Source organism: Pundamilia nyererei, unplaced genomic scaffold (assembly GCF_000239375.1).
Source record: "Pundamilia nyererei isolate P.nyererei 1_Seehausen unplaced genomic scaffold, PunNye1.0 scaffold00055, whole genome shotgun sequence".
Classification (NCBI taxonomy): Eukaryota; Metazoa; Chordata; class Actinopteri; order Cichliformes; family Cichlidae; genus Pundamilia; species Pundamilia nyererei.
Window position 1 is genome coordinate 325,354 of NW_005187456.1, and position 17,699 is coordinate 343,052.

The 17,699-nt window shown below is 39.4% G+C and overlaps 1 protein-coding gene across 2 annotated transcripts in view; it reads right to left on the minus strand.

The window, feature by feature from the left end:
* The window catches only part of itga4 (integrin alpha 4), a 25,358-nt gene extending 12,206 nt beyond the window's left edge, over window positions 1-13,152 (minus strand). Inside the window, exons 1-11 of one of the 2 annotated variants that reach the window (XM_005733759.2) lie at window positions 12,711-13,152; window positions 11,096-11,281; window positions 10,562-10,680; window positions 10,236-10,336; window positions 8,823-8,955; window positions 7,420-7,487; window positions 6,977-7,112; window positions 1,868-1,953; window positions 1,666-1,728; window positions 1,448-1,588; window positions 1,066-1,171 (exon numbers count right to left, since the gene is read on the minus strand). In XM_005733759.2, the coding sequence (XP_005733816.1) occupies window positions 1,066-1,171; window positions 1,448-1,588; window positions 1,666-1,728; window positions 1,868-1,953; window positions 6,977-7,112; window positions 7,420-7,487; window positions 8,823-8,955; window positions 10,236-10,336; window positions 10,562-10,680; window positions 11,096-11,268 (1,126 nt within the window). In that variant the 5' untranslated portion in view covers window positions 11,269-11,281; window positions 12,711-13,152. The remainder of the gene's footprint in view (window positions 1-1,065; window positions 1,172-1,447; window positions 1,589-1,665; window positions 1,729-1,867; window positions 1,954-6,976; window positions 7,113-7,419; window positions 7,488-8,822; window positions 8,956-10,235; window positions 10,337-10,561; window positions 10,681-11,095; window positions 11,282-12,710) is intronic. The other variant, XM_005733758.2, reaches the window with a different exon arrangement.
* Window positions 13,153-17,699: the final 4,547 nt, after the last annotated feature.

The following is a 17,699-nucleotide window of genomic DNA, read 5'->3' on the forward strand; positions in this document are numbered from 1 at the left end:
GTGTGTGTGTGTGTGTGTGTGTGTGTGTGTGTGTGTGTGTGTGTGTGTGTGTGTGTGTGTTAGTGAACAGATACAGTGTGTCCCCAGACCATGGGTACACACACACCCTGTTATCTAGCTGTGGCAGATTAGAGGGCATGTTCAGTTACAGAGCAACAACAGTATGTCATTAACGTTTAATGAACATAATAACACCCTCCACCCCTCTCACAAACACACACACGTACAAACACACACACAGACACACACAAACACACAGAAGGTAGGGGTCTTGATGTATGTGTTAGGGCGTTGTGTTACTTATCAGGAAGTCTCAAGTAGTTGGTTGGCTTGTAAGGCACCTAAAATACATCATCACTACATGCATGTTTTTCTGTTATGTAGCTCAACAGCCAGTTAAGTAATGTAGTAGCATTTCTAATGTTTGTGCTAATGCAGTAGATCTGTGCAGAAAGTAAAGAGAGCAGCTCTCTAATTACCACTCTCAAGGTGCCCTGGAGCACACAAGTGAACCCACAGCTGCTCACTGTGGGTTTTTGTGCTACTGTGACAGCTACTGAAGCAACAGCAGAGCATGTGCTGTTAGCAGTAGCAAGAGCAGAAACAGTAAAAGCAGGAGTCGTTTAAGTATAGTACTTATTTGCAGTACAAAATCTTCTGTTATTTGTAGTACTAGGAATAGTTATAGTACTTGCAGGCAGGTTCACCAGCAGTAATATTAGCAGTGGGACTAGTAGTATCTGAAGCAACAGTTACTTAGACTTCACGTTTTTTGCACTAAGACAGTTAAGGGGATATTTACATTTTGCAATAGTACTGCCATCAGGATTTATCTTTATTTTTACTGGTATATATATTTCCTTTAATGTATTTTTAATACTAAAATTATTTATAGGAGAAGTAGTCTTCAGAAGCATAAGAAGGAAGATTTTATAAACTTCTAGCATTAACTGTCACATATTCAGTACTTCTGGTTGTAGTAGTATCAGCGGTGTTGTGTATACCAAAGCTTGCGCCAATAAAAAAAAACAACAACTTCTAGATCAGTCGGCGTGTGATCCCTACCAGGGTAACCATCGTCATCCAGGTCTCCCAGGTCTGCGATGCTCTCTCCAAATCGGGCGGCGTAGGCTTTGCTGCCAGTCAACTGAAACTGCTCCTCTAGCTTTGCCTGAGAAAGGACACAGGACACGTTAACAGGTCATCTCAGACAGTGTAAAGAAAGAAAGAAAATAAAGTCTGTGTTCACGATCAGGTTCTTTTATTTTTAATTCACAAAGACCCGTCCTCATAGCGTCACATAAGTCAGATGTTTTCATCTCTTCAGGGAAAGTTTTACTCGTTATACATGGATGTATGGAACTGTGAAATTAGGATCGACAGCAGAAACAATCAACACATCAGAGCATCACAGTAAAATAATACCATGCTCAGTGTTCCTGCCTACCTGCCCCTGGTTGATGTACACATGGACTCTCCCTTCTTCTCTCACGTTGCCCGTTGCCATCGGAGCACCGACCAACAGGTCTGACAATCCATCGGCATTTAGGTCCACCGCACAAACACTGGAGCCGAAGTAGGATCCCAGCTACACAAAGACATGAGCTAAGTGCTAAGCAGGCGGTTGCTTTGAATGGGGAGCATTAATGCTAAGGAGCTTCATACCTCTTTTCCAGAGACTTGGGCGACAATCTGTAGCACACTGTTGTCTACTGTAAAGATGAAGACCTGCACCGTGTATACACACAGTCACTGAATTTAACATCACATCTGCTGTACATAACACAAATAAGAAATCTTTACATCACTGCACCAAAGATGCGCCGAAGGCTGGCGGTGCAGCCCTTGCAAGTCAGGTAGGTCTTACCTTTCCCTTCTGATTGTATTGTGGAGCTCCACCCACCACCTCCACACTTGCAGGACTCAGGAAGTGACCAGCTCCAACAGAATAGCCTGAACAACAGCATGGCACATGATTAATTTAGGTAAACTTTAATTTGGATAAAGTTTCCATTCATTCTCATCTGCTTATCCTTATCAGAGTCGCGGTGGGGCTAGAGCCTATCCCAGCTACAGGTCACCAGTCTGACACAGGGCTAACACAGAGAGAGAGTGCCTGGGTGAAGTTTACTTTAATATTAATACTCCACTAAGTTTAAAAAATGTTGATATTCTTATGTTTGTCATACTCTGCCTGATAATAACAATTCTGTCCTTTTACTTAAACTGCTATTTGCACAGTGTGGCGCTTTTTCACATGACTGAGGCATAGCTGTGGGCACAAGGATCCACACGAGTATGCAGGCATGTCACATAATTCACAAGTACATTTTACAAGTACACATTCACTTGGTAGGTGATTCTAGAGCAACCGATTCAGGAAATGTCTTGTGAAGCAGGGAAGGAACCATCAGAGCTCTGCTCATTCATTTGGCACAAGCCTGTGTTCACAGCTAACCTGCAAAGCTATGTTGTTACGTATTTCCACCGCACAGGTGGCTGCTGGACTTCCCAGTTGAAAACTTTTACCAGATACTGTGCTTCCTGACTAAAATGTTTTCAGTATGGATCTTTAGAGAAAACTGGATATTTCTTTTACTTGTGAATAGACCTCAGCTAGCTCCTACCCCATTTATAGACTTAAATGCTAAGCTAATCTTCTGCTTCTCAGTGTAAATAAATAAATCCTTATGTCATTCATATTATTAACACTGTATAAAAACTGTTTACAAAGTGTACATCAACCTGAAACAGCAAATTAAGGTAGAAACTAGTCTGTTGGTTGACACAATTTTACCAGCAGTGGTGAAAATTAGATTTATTGGTTAAGGTTTCAGATCAGGTTTGGCATGTGGTCGATCTATACTGAGGTAAACCATTTGTGTGTGGCAATGCACAGACACGAAAAAGTCAAAAGCAACCACAGGCTTTAAAAAAAAAATTCCTGAAACTGTTTCCTGTGTACACACACACATAACCACATACACCAGTGGCCTGAAGACAAAACTCAGTAAAGTTTCTACCCCCATCATAAGTGAGAAGAAACCATTTTGCAGTCTGAGCTTGTATAATTGTCATTTCAGCAGCTCCTCAGCAGTAATTGTGGTTTTTACGTCCCGTGAGAACCTTGAAGATGTTTTCACCTACAGTTTTCAGAACATAGCACCTCTCTGCTTGGCTTCCTGTTTCTCATGAACGCTGAGAGGTGATGCATATGCTAAAATGCGTTCGTATAGTTTTTTCGAAGTTTTTTCTCTTGGTTTCTTAAATGAAAACACAAATAAATATGACTTATGCCATGTCTATATGTACCCTTTATCCTCCTTAACACATGGGCCAATCTGCACCAACATCCTTACAGATTAAGATCTATATGTTATTAGAAAAATATATAGATCTCAGTTTTGTATTTACTATGTTCATCTAATCACCCCCTGCAAATGCGATGTTATGATCTCCGTTTTCAGTTGTTTCACCTGTCAGTTTCAACATGCGTAACTTATATTGTATATTTGTATATAATATTGTGTGCGAGTGTGTGTGTGTGTTTAAGTTTTCGTCATCAGACTATATACACACCTAAATTGCTCAAGGATTAATAAAGTATAGTGATTCGGCGGTATAAGGCACATATTCAGAATAACAAGATAAACTAACCATACATGTCTGTGCCATACAGGAATGATGCTACAAAGTGCAAAACAATGCATCAACACGGGATGTAAATGTGTACATGCAGGTGTCATGACACGTATTCCTGCCAATGTTTTTGGATAAGTCTGCTGATCTAAGAGGCACAAACAAAAGGAGCAGTCTACCAGCAAAGGCACTCAAGTTATTAAGCCAACATCAATGTAATAATTAGACTTTAAATTTGCTTTGCAAATATTTTACAATAAAGAACAATCAATAAATAAAATAACGTTTGGGCTATGCACACTTTTTTTATACAAGAAAACTCCACAGGGCAAGTTCTCAGTTTCTCCAAAAACATGTTCACTGTGAAGCCGTGAGCTTTTTTTAGTTCCTGCAGCTATCAGCAGTGACAGTGTTTGCTTTAAGTCAGATAACGTGGCGTGCCGATAATTTAGCGCCAAAATGCAAAATCAAGACTTTAAAACGAGACTCTGCAAACCAATGGGTGGCGACAGCATGGTTATCTCTGTCACATGCAGTTTATGATTATGAGGATGAGAGCACACTGTATATATGTATATATATATATATATAGGGCCCAAAACGCATATAACCAGTTGACGTTGAAACCAAAGCTACGTGTTTGTCCCCAAATACTTAACATCTTGACAAGACACAAATGAACAACTACAGGCCGATCTCAAATCTCCCGTTTTTAAGTAAGATCATTGAAAAAGCAGTTTCTCAACAGCTCAGTTACTTCTTAAAACAGAATAACTGCTATGATGCCTTCCAGTCAGGTTTTAGACAGAACCACAGCACTGAAACCGCTCTGACCAAAGTGTTTAATGACATATGTCTGAATACAGACAGTGGAAAAATGTCAGTCCTAGTCTTACTGGATCTCAGTGCAGCATTTGATACAGTTGACCACAACATATTACTCAAACGACTGGAGAACTGGACAGGTCTTTCAGGAACTGTACTAAACTGGTTCAAAACATACGTAGAAAACAGGAAATACTTTGTATCAATAGGTAACTTCACATCTGAGCAGACAAGTATCACATGTGGAGTTCCCCAAGGTTCAATCTTGGGACCCCCTCTGTTTAACATTTACATGCTCCCACTGGCACAGATTATAAAGAACAACAAAATAAACTATCACAGCTATGCAGATGACACGCAAATATATATCACAATGTCACCAGGAGACCGAGGCCCTGTACAGGCTCTTGGTAAATGCATTGAGGAAATCAATGACTGGTTGTGCCACAATTTTCTCCAGCTAAACAAAAACAAAACTGAGGTAATAGTCTTTGGCGCCAAAGAAAAACGATTACAGGTCACCAAAGAACTTCAATCTATACATCTAATAACCACAAACCAGGCGAGAAATTTGGGTGTAGTGATGGATGCAGACCTAAACTTAGAAAAACACATTAAGACAATAACAAAATCAGCTTACTATCACCTCAAGAATATTTCAAGGATAAAAGATCTGATGTCTCAACAGGACCTGGAAAAACTAGTCCATGCATTCATCTTTAGTAGGCTTGATTACTGTAACAGCATCTTTACAGGTCTACCTAAAAAATCAGTCAGACAACTACAGCTCATTCAGAACTCTGCTGCTCGAGTCCTCACTAAGGCCAAAAAAGTGGACCACATCAGTCCAGCTCTGAGGTCTTTACACTGGCTGCCTGTCCGTCAGAGGATATGATGCTGGCCTATAAAGCTCTGAATGGTTTAGGACCAAAATACATCAGTGACCTCCTGACCCAGTATGAACCTTCCAGATCCCTCAGGTCATCTGGATCCGGTCTTTTATCAGTTCCCAGAGTCAGAACCAGACACGGAGAAGCTGCATTCAGCTTTTATGCTCCTTATATCTGGAACAAACTCCCAGAAAGCCTCAGATCAGCTGAAACACTCAGTTTATTTAAATCCAGGTTGAAGACTCACCTGTTCTCAGCTGCATTTGAATAAAGCACCAAATCCACACTTTAAGCTTAAATTTCAAAACTTACATTTAACTACTGATTTTATCTATTGTTCTGATTTTATCTGTTTTGATTTTATATACTGTTGTTTGTTTGTTTGTTTGTTTGTTTGTTTGTTTGTTTGTTAATTAGTTAGTTAGTTTATTTGCTTGTTTTAATCAATTTTAAATCATGCTTTTTATTTGTTCTTGTTTCTAATGTCTCTGTAAAGCACTTTGAATCACCTTGTTGTTGAATTGTGCCATACAAATAAACTTGCCTTGCCTTGCCAAAGTACTTACATTTCCAAATTTAACTTCCACCTGGAATACTTTTATTGACTTTAGCAAAGCTAGTTCGACATTTTAATGAATGTGCAGGTTAAGTGAACTCACACTAAACTACGGTTTGTGTTTTAATCAGCTTTTGCTGTTTGGCCACTTCCTTTGCTAAAGCTGTTTACACCAACTTCAGATCTCACAAGAGAAAGAGAAAAAGCCAGTGTTCCTCTCTCTTAAAGCCAAAAATGCTTTAATTGTTAGTTTAATTTAATGGTGTTTTCTTATTGGTAGTAAGGAGGAATCATTTTAACAGGTACAGTAAAATAATGACCAGATAGAGTCTTCTCAATGTTTTTGTTTCTATTATTCACGTCTCTGTGAAAGCTCCATAAATGATGGAAGGAAATCTATGACAGTAGCTGTAACTAAAATTAAGTTGGACACTGAAGTGAAACTAAGGTGAGTATCATATTCACAGACAGAAAAAGTGCTACCTCTGTGTGACCTGTTATGATGTCTCCACAGCACACAGCATAGCCATGAGCAGCTGTACCAGTGATAGCATATCCTGGAAGCTGCTTCTTCTCGCTTTTTTTTATTTAAAACTTACCCTAAAATCTGTATAGGTTTGTCTCTTATAGACCAGATCAGACTATATTTAACAAAGCACAGAACATTTCCTTTGTTTGAGTCTCACAGCAAGGAATGAATCCCGGTGTTCAGCGGCGTTGCTGTGAAGTGGCAGGAAATGTTTGCATGAACAGGAACTAAGGTAGTCTTCTGACCAACATCAGCTTTATGTGAACACCTATCAGTGAATCACCTTTTGGGCGTGAGACTTTTTACCCCCACATGGTGGCTACAGCGTGTGAGTGAACAGCAATCAAAGAGCTTCACCTTCACATTTTGTCAATCCAAGCCGCAGAACGAGAATTGTGTTTAAAGGAAGGGACAGAAGCACAGACCGACTCTCTCTGATGAGGCTTGTGGTGAAAGCACAACACCGGTAGGTAACAGCTGTATTCTGGAAGCGGGCTAACATCAGCAGTGCTGGTGGAGGGCGCGTGGACTACGTACCCAGGTAGCTTCCAAATTTGACGGCTTCAGTGTTGTCATTATCGAGGTAGGCTGAAATCTTCCCGCTGGTGCTGTTATAGACCAGAACTGAACCAGTCCAGTAAGATGTCCCTGGTGCCCCCATGATGACCAGATCCTGAGAAAGAGAGAGCCTCTATATTATAATGTGATGACTTTATTTAAGCTGCATTATATGTATAGCTGAATATCTTAGATTGACTCTTACATATGTTGCTTTAAAATTGTACTTCTGATTTGATCATGTCACAGTTTTGCTCTTTTTCTTTTTTTTTTAAAAAACTTGAATTTATATATTTTCATAGCCTGAGGAGCAGCAAGAGGAGAGCAGATGGCTTTTTAAAACATGGATGGACCACATTCAGTCTGCAAGAGGAAACGGGGATGACACGATTTTAACAAAGCGTGTTGCTTATGTTACTAACCTCTGTCAGGAAGTTGGAAATACCCGCCTGACATGATCCATAATCCTCCCCAAACTTCCTTTGGTGGTCTGTAGGAGACACACAGGCATGTCAAAAGGTGAAGGTGAACAAACGAATAAATCCCTCTGCAGCTGAACAGCTGCTGGTTTCACATGCACACACATTCATATCGCTACAGTCACGGTCATGGTTTTACATATCAGGACATTATTTAAAAATAACAAGCAAAATAAAAAATAGTCCTTACCAGATGTTAAAATTGGGTACGTATAACCTGAGATGTACAATAACACAACATACTGGACTGTCACATTACTTATTTAACAAAAAATGAAGACAAAATGCAGAAGCAGTGTGTGAAAAACTAAGTAAAAAAGACTTCATGAGTCTTTTTGTCTCACTCTGCTTTATAAGATGTTTCCCTTCATTGAGGTTTGGGGCGGCTGTTCATGCACAGCTCTCTTAAAGTCCTGCTACAGCGTTTCAGTCGGCTTGAGGTTTGAACATTTGGATATTGTAACACTATGATTCTTCTCCTCTGTCAGCCATGAAGCTGCAGATTTCTGTTGCGTTTGGGACACTGCATGATCCAGTTTGGTACAGGCTTTAAATATAGGACAGAGGTCCACACGTTTGACTCTAGAATACTCCTACGACGTGTTTGGGCTGAAATGCTGTTTGTTTTTGCCAAACTCAGCACTGTCCCGTTTTCTCTCCCTCCAAATAAGTCATCCTTGTTCAGTCTTTTTTTAATTGCACTGTTATGAACTTTTAACTTACTAACTGAGGCCTGCATAGTCTGACATGTAGCTCTTGGTGTTTTTTGTAATTTCTTTGAGCATTGCACAGTCTGACCTTGGAGTGCATTTGCTGGAACGTCCACTCCTGGGAAGTCTGACAGCTGTCATGAATGTTTTCCACTTGTGAATAAACTCTCTCAGTGTAATAATAAATGAACCCTTCCCTGACTGATGGGCAGCTTCTCTAAAATCATTGTGATGTCTTTTCTCCTGAGCATTGTGTTAACACACACCTCAAAGCTCCAGACCAGCAAACTGCCGACGTCTGATGCATCTGGCTCTTAATTACCTTCTGAATTCCTATAAAATCAGGACTGTGTCTGTTTTGACTTAATAGCTGTTAAATAATTAATATCACTGTGTAATTTTAAGACCTGCCACTTTATTTATATTATGTCCTGATATGTAAAACCACAGAAATGTCAGCAGGTGAGTTTCGTTTTACTATGACAACTGTATGTTTGTAACCTTTATTGACATCATGTAATTTGTAGTTCTTTACCCTGTTCTACAAAAGGTTGCTAGGTCAAAAAGTTGTTCTCTCTAGTAGGAAGAGAGGAATAAGTGTAACCATTAGAGCAGCATGTGTGCGTGTGTGTGTACCTCTGTAACAGGGGGTCATAGCCTTGTAAGTTTTCATGTCGCTGCCAAAACGATAACACACCCCATTCGGAAGCTTGTTGTTCTGACCATCTTTCTTTGAGTAGAAGACGTTCTTCCAGCGGTGACCACAGGCCTGAAAACACACAAACACACACACACAAACAACATGTGACATGCACTCATTACTAAGTCACACGTTGGCAGCAAAGTGTTGTTGTTCCCATGACCTAAGTCACTGTAACAAAAACTGTGTGTGTGTGTGCTGAACATTATCATTTTCCTGTATGTTTCTTTGCTTCTTTCCCCCCCTGTGCTACACAGACGATCACAGTGAGGAGACATTAGGTGCTGTAAATACTTTCTCAATCACATCACTGCCTCCATTGTGTGTAACAGAAATGCCTTCAGGCTTTTCAAATGTTGCTGTCTGTTGTGCAAATGTTTCAGGCTTTCTAAGTGACTGACCTGCTGTTTAATGACTGCTGACTCTTTGTCATAAAGCTGGATGTAAAATGGATTTTTGTTTAAAAAAATAAGAGTCCATAACCTCTGAGTTTGTTTATGATACTGTTCTAACGTGCGTTGACGGTTTCTCTACAGTGACCCTGCACCTTGGATTAGTTTCTCTGAGTTCTCTAACTCCCTCTTTTTGCTTCATGTTGTGAATCATAATAGAGTAAAACAGGAAGTGCAAAGGATATTCATTTGTCACTATAATAAAAAAGAGACACATCCCTAAGTGTGCAGGATCTGCTAATAGCTCAGTGAGCGCTGAATTGTGGACATCATTGGTAATGTTACTAATCTAGTCTGACTACCTACCACTTTCCCAGCATCAAACAAACCTAACAGCACAATGGCTCCTCTGAAATGCTGAATGATACAGAGAAGGTATTTTACATAACCAGCACTAAAAGGGATTTCCATAAAAATTGTTAAAAAATACCTTTTTTATATAATTATATGATGTGCACCATGCCTTCAAAGCACACCACCAACCATCGCTAGCCCTGAAATGTTAAGCACTGCGAACTCTTATCTGCTGGCATTTGCAGTCTTTCAGATGGTGTCTGTTTTATGGCATCCTGCCTACCTCACTGGAAATACCAAAAGTTTACAGCCTTTCTGAACAGCCACACTGTAAAAACCACTCTTCACCCAGAATGGTGAACAGCATTTTGTTAAAACTCGAGGTTTGTCTGACAGAACTGCCACAGGCCACGTGTTTTATGTCCAAATGGTGTTTCAGAAAGTCCACCAAGAACACCAAAGTCACAACAACGATCATGTTGAGGAAACTGCTGAACCAACGAAGATGATAAAACTAAGAAAAACGTGTTTAGTGTCGCTCATTGAGCATCAATAACATGGGGGAAAAACCTAAGTAGCACAGAGAGAGTGCGTGTGCGTTACCAGGATGTGTCCCCCTTCCTTTTCAGGTTGTCTGGATAAACTGACTCCCATCCACTGGTGATCTTGCTCGGCTTCACACGTCTTTCCACACCAAGACATATCTGCATACACATGGATACGTGGTTGACTGTCAGCATATCACCTTCACTCACCTTATATAGCATCTACAGTACATCCAGACTTATTAAATTTATGTGTTTATAACACTAGCACAATAAAGGATGTTTTGGCTGAACTTGCATCTCTCATCTGAGTTTCATCTCCATCAACAGCTGGAGTAACGCAGGGGGAAAAGACTAAACGCAAAGGCTGACAAAAACACACACCAGCAGTCATGTGGTGGCATTTCCGGGGTCCAGCAGCAGTGATGCTGCAGCGGAGAACAGCTCCTGGAGACACTGAATGATCGGAGGATGTGTTTGCGACTGGCGCTCCAACTACTAACCTAAAAGAGGGAAAGAGAGGCATTTAGCACTGGTTTTGTCTTTGTCTCAAGTATCTAAATCGCATCTGTGTGTGAAGCATCAAAGAGCTGCTCTCATTGGCAAGAACTGGCTAACTGGTGTGGGCACACACACACAAAGTGATACTGTGTGAAGATGGCAGCTTACGGAGCGTTACTATGGCAATTAAATCAATTAGAATAAGACTGTAAAAACAGCTGTGAGTTATTTTACAATTTAAACTGCATGAGTGAGGTACTAGCATGTAGCATTCTTTGAAATGTAGTTTACGATGAGCAACGGCACATCAGTGGACAATCAGTAGTAGATAAACAGATCAAAAGTCAGGGTTAGGGTTGGAGGGGGCTGGTGAGTTGTTACTAGACCAATAATGTGAATACTAGTAGTGATCCAGACCAGCTCTCTGTGTTGTGGCGATACAGCAGGACTGAGTATCCGAACATGGAGGAAGGCGGGCCTTTAAACTCCAGACTGTGGTCCTGATCCAGACTGTATCCTGCAGCAGGAGGAACCAGGGTCTGAACTAAGACCATGACCAGTGCAGACACACTGGCCGCGGAGACCTTCATGATGGAGGGCAAACTGCGAGAAGAAAACAGAGGTTATGCTGAATGAGTACGGCAATTTACATTTTATCGCTACACAGTTGGTCATTGAAGCAAATCTTTAAAGTTTCCTTTAGATTTTTCCCAGATTTTTCTTTTCACAGTTTAGTTGTGTCTGAGTGGGATTTATGTGACGATTGCCCAAAATGTGGCATTCCACAAGTGTGAGGTTATTACCAGCGTTTCCACTGTAGGACATCAGTAATTCATTTAACTGGACTTTATTGAAAAAAGGGGAAATTGCACAGGTTCATCCTCTCACTCATTTCAAATGACTTGTTTGTTGTTGTAATTTCCCAACAAATAACAGAAAATGTATTAAAAAAAAGAATAAAATCAGCTTTAATTTACTTAATTCATGAGCAGTTAATCAATCGATACCTTAGATGAGAACAAAGTATGTTTAATTCGAGCATGCATCACTTTACTTAACACCACAGTACACAGACTATTAGCACGCTAAGTATGTCAGCCTGAGTTTTGGCATATGTAAATAACAAAATGCACTCTAATTAAAGGATGAGTTTTTGATGTTTAAATGTTTCACTGAGTCTAGACATGAGATAACCGGATGATTAAACCAAAAAACCCCCATGCTGATATATATCTACTGTCAGACAGTCTCAGAGTTACTTAGGAGACACACCCTTGTGAAGTACTCTGGTGTCTGGTTTTATAAAAAACCACAGCAAGTGGTTGCTTATATCCAACCACAGACTGAAAGCAGAGGAAATCACTTAATTTGTTCAGGTTAAATTAAAGAAAAGTTACATCTACTTTTCCATCAGTGCAAAAATCTAAGTGTTTCTGCTGTCTGCTCTGGCTATGAGTTTCCCCCTGCTTCCAGCCCATATGCAAAGCTCAACTAACTGTCATCTGGCTGTTTCCTAATCTATACAGCAGGAGAAAGAGTGAGTGAGAGTGCTGCCAATCTTTCTTCCTGTCTAAAAGTGAACAAAAAAATTCAATCAAGTCGATTTTCCAAAATTGGAAAACTGCTAAATCTATTTTTCATTGCGCTTTTGTTTCTCTGGGTTTGTTTATTCATCTTAATTTGCTTATTTTAGCCTGTTTGAATCATGCTGGGCTGTGGTTGCTCTAACAGAGTAAAGTACAAAGTTACGCTTTTCTAAATAAACATGAGCTTAATAACAGCTAGTTAAAAACTAATGGTCCAGACATTCAAACACACTGTTGTCAAGTTTCCAATGTCGAGGACCCCCAAGCTTTTGGGTCATATGAAGAGTTATGACTTTACCGACTGCTGCCATTATTACCAGTTTATTTACAGACTCATTGAACCGTTAACACAGAAATATTTTTTTCAGCCTGACTCCTCAGCATTGTTTGATTCTTCATCAGCTCTATCAGTCATTCACTGTATAAACGGTCCACATTTCGCTTACTGTAACGCTCAGACAGCAGAAAGCCTACCCCGGGTCAGACAGCTGTTATCCCGGGTCAGACAGGTCCAGGGGCTGACAGACTCAGGAGAACCGCAGCGCGTGAAAGACGTCTCCGTTAAATCCACTTTATTATTCCCCGCGGGTCTCGCTCGTGCGTAAATCCTCCTGTTGCTCCCCAAGTCTCCTAAAGAGTCTCGTGCGTGGACCGGCTTCGCACGAGACTTGTGTGTTCTTATTCGGGCAAACACGTGCAGTACGAAAGAAGAACTAAGACGAGAGAGTTTGAATGTTAAAAACAGAAAAAACAGAGTGAAAACTTGAGCTGAGCAGAGTTTCACATGGAGTCAATGAAACTGAGAGATGAGCGCGCGGAGACCCTCCCCTCTCTATTTGCGCGCGTGCGTGTGCAACGGTGTTTCTTCTTCTAAGCCCCGCCTGAGCGCGCGCGGTGTGTGAGTGTGTTAGAGTCGTTTCGTCTTCAGTTGTCACTGAAGTGTGAATGAAGTTAGCGTTGATCTAATGTGACTGTCTGAACCGTGCAATGCGCGCAGGAAATATTCAGAAACAACAAATATGAGAAGTCCTTCTCTTAAAGTGTGAAGACAGAAAACACAGCAGTCGTGGCTCTAAAGTTTAAAAAACTCCTTTATTCTAAAAAAAATCCATCCTCACAACGGATGTTTCTATTGTTTCTATTGTTTTCATTTGTGAAACACGTGAAGCTTTAAGAATAAAGCACTATTCGGCCTGCAAATTCATATTCATAAAAGGCTGAATTTGAATTTTTTTTAAATTCAAAATTCTGAAAATATAAATGAACAGATTAGATTAGATACTAGAAATTGTTTAATTAAGTATAAAAGTATAAAGTACAAAAATTAAGTATAAAAGATAAAATATCCACAATATGCATTGTTTCAAGTGCTATTAAAACCCGACTGAATCCAATGTGATGTTCGTAAGACTCACAATAATAAGGCAAAAAAAAAAATAAAAAAAATCACTATTTGGAATTTGGATCATTTTTGCAGTACAGGTTGTTTTCCTGCCAGAAAATATAACTAAATTATTAAAATAAAATAAAATAAAATAACATTTTCACACTTTAAATTGCAGTAATATAATTGTGAAACAATTTCTACAATATTAATTTTACTTTATAGATCTGAGTATTTCTTACTCTGCTACTGAATTATAACCTCATATAGTTTCCTCCAGGCCTCTAACTTAGTCTTGAGAATTATAATGAAGCAACATAGCGAGTGCAGTGGATGCAAAACTCCTTGTTGTTGTGACATTTTTCACCAGACACAGAAAAAAAGACCTGATCTGCTGATCACTCAGAGTACAGCAAGAAATCATCTAGTGGACATCATTGCTAATATTAACAAGCTTATCTGAATATGTTTCACTTTCCCAGAAGCTTACAAACGCATGGAAAGAGGATGTTACATTTTCCTAATGTACTTTTTGCTTCTATTTAAAGTAGTTTATGTCTGCAGTGTGAGCACGGTGGAATGTCTCAGCCATCATGTGGTCTCTAATTCTGGTCAGCTGACCATCTAAAGTATTGTTAACGCTGTGTTCAGAGAAGCAGCACTTCAGGCAGTGTCCAATTTTTTTTAAAACAACAACAAACAAACAAACAAACAGGTTGATGGTTGATGGCTGTGTTAGTTTTGCAGGATCTTGGTTACAACTAAAATATGGATCCAATGTAGGATAACCAGGATTCACCCTCGGGGAACTCTGTAACAACTCTTATCTGGATTAGCTGTTGGAAATCTGTTATGCTTGTCCAAAATGGTGTTTGGAGCCAGCAAAAGCAAAAAATGTGTGCAAAAGAACGCACAAAGTCCATCTGTATTCAGGTAACTTACAACAGTACAGATTCTGGTGGTCAGATTTGGATACATAACGAGGGATTCCTTTAAATAGCGGCCGGTTATAGCCTGCTGTTTATAGCATGTGTATATTACAATGATAAGTGGATGATAGAAAAGGTCTCTTGACAAGAACGTTGTGAAATCATTAGCATAGTTCCTTCTTCAGTAAAGGTCACTATTTTTGCACTGGGAGAGCATTAACATGCGGATAATAGTGTGTAGCACTTCTGTAATTCCCCTTTCCAGATTTTTAGCACATCTGTAGACTTTCGGCTTTGTAGTGTTGCCTGTTGGTCACCAAGGGGACAAAAAAGCTCTTCTAAAAAGCAGCCTTTCATCTGATCCATCCGGCTGCTCGCTAAAAATAAATAACTACATCAGAAGTACTTTGTGTGACTCCAACTGTTTAATTCACTGTTACTGGACTCAGTAAACAATGACTGCATAAGTAGTGTGAAGTAGTTTGTAGTGATGAACAGCTGGTTTTAGCCATGTTTAGCTGGAGATCGGGTAGAGGTGGGGGGGTAGATTTCCTAGCAAAGTCACTGAAGATCTCCAGCCAGTCTGTGATTCAATCCAGACTTTCAGCCAGTCATGATTAAATAAACCAAGAAAAAGATGAGAGGATATGTTTGCAGAAAGTCATAAACATGAGCAAAAGGCAGCACAAAAGTTTTAAGGGAGTACATTAAAACTCATCCGTTAAGTTTCTTTAAGTAACAAACTTCTCCCGTTCAGGAGAAAAGAGGACTCGGAAAAACTCGCATAAAATCAGCCTGATTTTGGCCATTCAGATAAAAATAGCTACAGCATGAAAGACAGTTATGGAGCAGACAAGCTGCTTTGGTGAATGTCAGACAGGAACTCGGCTTCACGCACACATACACATTCACTCAGTGTGTTTGTTGGTATTTCCTGTTAATGACCCTGCAGTTATTATGTAGCTTCTGTTCCCACTATTCTGCACACTCTGAGAGTCCATATGTTTAAAAAGTAAGAAAGAAAGAAAGTCATGCAAGCTTAACACAGAATAATAAGGTTAGCTAACCTCTACTGGTGGCTGAAGCACTGTTACTGTGGTCACACAAAGTTTTATATACATTTAACACTAGTTTGATCTCAAATGCTTATATACTGGTGCATGCTATTTTATATGCAAATGTGCATTTAAAGTAGGTTGTGTTAGTGCTTTGGCAGACTGGCAAACTGTCTCAATTGAACATCACAAAAGCTGGATGGATGGATGTGGATTCATACTGACAATAGTATGGCTACATGTAGTACACTATGAGTGCGCAGATGGTGTAACAATAACAGCTAAAAGAAAAGGAACTTTGTGCACTCCTCACCAATCTTCACCCTGTGAACACTGTAGCAACCAATTTTCTGGCAGCGGATATGCCTAGCACCAGAGAGGATGTTGGCTGCTAACAACAGAAGATTGTTATTAGTCACTGAAAGCATGTGGTTTGGGGTTTATCTTCTTTGCTAGAGAAGCTTGTGGCTTTATTGTAAAAATTGCAGAATCACAATCAAATGCTGAACCTGCTTGAGCGGACACAAAACCACTCTGGGAATTAACACTGAATAGGTTAATATCCAGCACACAGAGTAAATTGTGGAGCTAAGTGAAAGTAGCGACAGTAAATAACTTTAACCACATAACTCCAAGGATGTATCATGTTCTCACTTTCTTGAAACTTATCAGGGGAAATACTTTGTGCCCGTAGGTGTGTTTTCAAATGTGTGCACTTATTCTTTTCTTATTTGTATTGTTGTCTCAGCCTGATTTCCTTGAGAAGCCTTCATATTTTCTAGGCTGCCTTTGCAAATAAAAACATGTGAATGTCATCGATGCCATTGAATCGTTACCGTCTTGGGCTACAAATTGATGCTACAGAAAAGTGCGGCCCTGCTACATTTTAACTTGAGTAAATATCTCGTCAGCTCAGTGTTTTTTTGACAGTGGTTTTGTTGTATTGGTTGTCTCTTTAACCTCTGTTGATAGCTTACGTTAATTTTGCTCAGTTTGAGACAGTAGCTAAACAAAAATTTACAATATGTACCTTTAAGTCCAACCTGAAGACAAAGCCACTGATTAGCATAAAGTATCACGTTCCTTAAGGACAAACTGAACGAATGCCCTTTTTTTTCCCGCAGAGTGTCCATGTGAGGGAAAAAATATTTTAGGAATGTTTTGCCTTCTGGCTGTTGTAGATTAAGACTCATTAGGCACTTTCACCCGTACTGTTTTCATTTTAAACAACAACTTATAAATAGGCAGTAGAGTCCTCTGTAGGGCTGTTTAGTAATCCGTACATGGTTGGGGTCACATTAGGGTCCATGTTACACAATATTTCTGTCAGATAAAGCTGGGAAATCTCACATAGATTTTTCAAATATCTCAGTAAAACCACAGAAATCTTTATTGTAAGCCAGACTGTCTGATAAATGGAGTGGAGTAGTTAACTAGTTGCTTTATTTTGAACCGATTCATGTCCTTTTGAGCTCGGGAAGTCATGAAATTAATGACACTGGTTACATTTAAATCATATTTATGCCCAAAATGATTACCATCAAAAGTAATTTGATAACATGTAAATTGTCCATATAATTTTGTTACATGGAATATAAAATGTTACATTTAATGGAATCTGTAAATGGTATTTACCAAGCAGTGATTCATGAATCATTAACGTAATCATTACATTCATTTAAATGAATGAACTTTTGAAGAATAAATTTTTGAGTTTTAGTTTATATAAAAGATACTTAAGGTTTGGGTTTGTTTCGTTTTTTTTTTAATTATTATTATTATTACATCAGCAGTGCAGGTGTCACTCTTGTGACTTTTGTCAGCTTCAGCTAAAATCTCGCAATCACTGTCATTGTTTTCTGCACAACACCAACTTCCCGAAAAGTTGGGGTGTTGTGCAAAAAAATAAAAGAAGAATCTGCTCTAACATTTTATTCACAATAGTACATATCAAGTGTTTAAACTGAGACAATGTACAATTAGAGAGGCAGAGTTTCTCAGAAGTAAACGAAGATAGAGTTTCATCAATCTGCAAAAATCATCAACACATTGTAGATTTTTTGCAAT